The sequence below is a fragment of the Cryptomeria japonica genome, chromosome 9 (genome assembly GCF_030272615.1).
Source record: "Cryptomeria japonica chromosome 9, Sugi_1.0, whole genome shotgun sequence".
NCBI classification, from domain to species: domain Eukaryota; kingdom Viridiplantae; phylum Streptophyta; class Pinopsida; order Cupressales; family Cupressaceae; genus Cryptomeria; species Cryptomeria japonica.
This window is the reverse complement of record NC_081413.1, coordinates 257109957-257113953: the sequence shown is the minus strand read 5'-3', so window position 1 is coordinate 257113953 and position 3997 is coordinate 257109957. Positions and strand designations below refer to the sequence as shown.

Genomic DNA, 3997 nt, shown 5'->3' with positions numbered 1-3997 from the left:
AGATTTGTTGGTTTTGATTGGGTAAGTCATATTAATAGTAGAAGGTCTATTACTGTGTTACCATTTACATTATTGGGTGGTAGTCTATTACTATGTTACTATTTACATTATTGGGTGGTAGTCTATTACTATGTTACTATTTACATTATTGGGTGCTGTAGTTAGTTGCATGAGCAAACATGTTGGTAAGTTGTTGTGCATCTTATATAAATTTTATAATTAGATAATATTTTAATATGGAAGGTTGCCTATATAATTACAAGCATATTTAATGCAGGTCCCACATTTGAAAGGTTATCATTTAGTGAGCACATGGCCACTGGGTCTAATTGGGTAAGTGCACCTAATACTTGTTGAGGTCTTGTCAAATACTGTAAAGCATTAAATGATTGGGTTCACATGATACATGCAATACTCTCACCAAAGTCATTAAATGTGGTGGCAAAGTGGTTGAGATGTTCTCATTGTTACTTTCTTTCCTATAAATAGAGGGCATGGATACGAGGTTATGCACATCATTTTGTGTTTCATTTCTTCTTTAGTGTGGATGTTGGAGCTTGGAAGTGTTTTTTTTTTTGTTGTTAAATAATATATTAGTTCGGAGTTTTTGAAGGTCAGTTTTTGAAGATATATTATTGTCTCTCATTTTTGTGTGTGGGGATTATTGTGATTTATGATTCTTAATATTTGACTCTTGATATTATCAAACTGTTGTTGTTACTCCAAAATATTATAGAAAATTGTATAAATCAAATAACTTATAATACTTTTCTTAACTAACCGTACCAGTTATTTTATTTGAAAAAAAAAGTTTTATTCTTATCTTTCATTCCTGATATTTGCTAATTTTTTGTGTGCTGCTATTATTTCTTTATACTATTAAGAACTGTATAAGTCAGAACGCTCATGATATTCTTCTGAATTAGTTGTGGAAATTGTTTGCATATTTCGCAGTCAAAGTAATGGAGAATCAAAATACTCACGTTGTTCAATGGCTGAATGAAAACCGAGAAGATTCATACGTTTCAGAAGCAGGAAGAGATAAAAGGCTTGCAAGCATTTTCATGGTGCCAATAACGCTCAAAGTAAATGATGTCGTCTTCACTCCTCAGGCGATATCTTTAGGGCCCTATCACTTCCTCAAACCACACCTTGCTGAAATGGAATCAGACAAATCTCAAATCATTGCACGGGCGGTTATGAGGAATCTTCCTTCAGATTTCTTTGCTCCACTTCAAAAAGTTCGAGATGGCAAGAGCCTTCCAGTTTTGCGGGACGACAACTTTCTCGGAAGTGTGGTCACTCGCTGCAGGGGCTACTACGGGGATGCTCAGTTTCTCCGAAACCTGAACGAGGAGGCTTTTGCCATGATGCTGTTTAGGGATGCTTCCTTTCTCCTGCGTTTCCTCGAAGACCATCTTGACGATCCTCAACAAATAAGAAAATCGGGGCAGCCTCAACAACAACGAGCCTCAGGTAACGGCAACTTCTTCCATGATCTCAAGTCAGCTACAGGTCTGTGGTTAGCTGTCAAGATGGATATAATTAAATTTGAAAATCAAATCCCGCTACCTGCCTTAGAGTCACTCTATGCTTTTATTGGTAATCCAAATCAATGTTTTAAGGACTTTGTTGCGAAAATATGCTCTAAGTACTCCCCACTTAACATTCAACACGGCGGAGAACCAGATTTAGGTACCCATCGTCATCTCCTGCATTGTGTCCATGCAACAGTCTATAAAAAACCGCCTGAGCGTGTTGTCCAAGGAACTCCTAGTGGTGAACATTCTACTGGTGTCTGGTCTCCTTTTACATGGCTTAATAACATTTGTCTCTGGGTCAGAGGTAATAATAGTAATGAGGGCTACGCACGGGTACAACCGAAAGAGGCTCGCCTTCGCAATTATGCAAAGACTGCGCTTCACTCTGCTTCAGAATTAAGCAAAGCCGGAGTAAAATTCAGGCGTTGCGAGGGAGGCATTGAGCAGATACGGTTTGACGAGGCCCAGTCCACTTTATATCTTCCTCAGTTGAGGATTAGTATAATGACAGAGACGATCATTAGAAACTTGATAGCCTTCGAGTTGTGTTCACCAGAGATTGAACAGAAGGCCGTTACTGGTTTTACTCGTCTGTTAAAGGAGCTAACACAAGACGCCAAAGACGCTGATGTGTTGAGAAGGAACGAAATCTTTGCAAACTTGGGCGTGGGCGACGAAAAGATGGTGGAGATTGTGAAAGGCTTGAGCAGCTCAACATGGAATCCATACTGTAAACCTGTTAACGTTGCCAGGGTTAGCCTCGAGGCTTACTACTCAAGAAGCACATTGAGGATCCTGTGGAATGAATTTCTGGAGACGTATTGCTCAAAACCATGGGTTTTAATCTCCGCTCTCGCAGCCACACTGTTGCTTGTTATGACTGCTGTGCAAGTCTTTTGCTTGTTCTACACCTGCAATAAGAACTCGTAGATCTTTTCTTTTGTCTATAACCAGTAAAATTGTGAAATTTCATTTGATTGATTTTCACATACTGGTATCTCTGTTTATGTTAACTTAGTGATGTTGCTAGTCTTATGCATGTTTTAGTTTGCACCAAATTGAATAATACCTTAAGTAGTAAGAGTCTTGATGTAATTTATGGCTAATTTAGAGAATGATTATTAGATTGTGGTTATGAAATCTTTTATCATATAGACATATCGAAGTGTTTGATTTTCTAATATGAAAGTCTTGAACTCGATTTTTGATATTCAAAAATTTGTTATTTTCTATTGGATAAATGATATCGATAGTAGAATTTTTATCTAGCTGGTAACTATTTAGCCTAGATTTGTTGCTGCAGTTAATTGAATGAACTAAAAATATGTCATGGTTTTCTTGTATAACATAAATTTAGAGTACATAGTAGCCATTTATGCATGTAAGGGGAAAATGAATTTTAAGGTTTTGTTAAAACATCAAATTAATGAGGAATAATCAATTGCTACAATTAGAGGTCTATTTCCTTGGTGAAAACCCATATTTTTTCTTTGAGATGAAAGTATATTAATGTTTTGTATCACATTGTTTGTGACATTCTAATCAAGAAGTTAGACATGTTGGAGAGTGTTGCTAGTATTTTGATGAGGCTTGCGAGAACAAAAGTTATTAAATAGTATAATAGTGCTTTGGGGATCCTTCCTCTTACTAGATAATCCATTTTGTCTAGGCTTGACCACCATACAATATATACAAGTAGGAGAGTGTTAGGAATGTGTTGTACACCTTGCATATGTTTTCATAATTGGACAATATTTTACTATAGTAGATTGTTTATATTATTACAAAAATATTTAATGTGGAGCAGACATCTACAAGGTTATTGTTTAGTAAGTAGATGACTAATTAGAATCATTAGGTAAATTATTTTATATTTTTTGAAGTCTTATAAGATGCATTTAGAATTGTAAAAGTACTAAATGCTTAGGCTCACATGATACATTTAAAACTTACACCTAAAACATTAAATATAATGACAAAGTAGTTAAGAAATTTCTAATAAATATATCTATCCTTGTTACTTTCTAATATCACAAAAATTATAACATCTATATTCTATCAATCTAAGATTAATAAATCCCAAACAATAGTCAACATTAATTAAAAATAAATAAAATTACAAACAGATTTTCGAACAGAAGCTAACAAAATATAGTATGCTTTTAAACCAGGGGCTCCTATTTTACTAATATTATATGTACAAGGGGTAAACTAACATACCTATCATTTTTATTGACTTTATTCAAAACCGTCTGAAAATTATAGTTTTTAAATTAAAAATAATAGGCAAGGGGAGAGGATTCAGAGACAATGTGGGATATAGTTCAATAACTATTAGAAAATTTAAAATTTTATAAGTATAAATTTATTTTAGTCTGTAAAGGATATGTTTAAAATTATTGTATTATATTGTATTTGTTAATTATAATATGTCTTTTTTTGTTTTCTGGTAGACT

The 3997-nt window shown here is 34.3% G+C and overlaps 1 protein-coding gene across 1 annotated transcript; it reads left to right on the top strand.

Moving 5' to 3' along the window:
- Positions 1–506: 506 nt before the first annotated feature.
- Positions 507–2729, top strand: LOC131034445 (uncharacterized). Its single transcript, XM_057965941.2, has 2 exons — positions 507–613; positions 955–2729. Exon 2 carries the CDS (start codon positions 963–965, stop codon positions 2469–2471), a length of 1509 nt encoding a protein of 502 aa, XP_057821924.1. The 5' UTR covers positions 507–613; positions 955–962; the 3' UTR covers positions 2472–2729.
- The last annotated feature ends 1268 nt before the right edge of the window (positions 2730–3997 follow it).

Coding starts and splice junctions, on each gene's coding strand:
- LOC131034445 (XM_057965941.2), top strand. CDS start 963: ATGGAGAATCAAAATACTCACGTTGTTCAATGGCTGAATGAAAACCGA.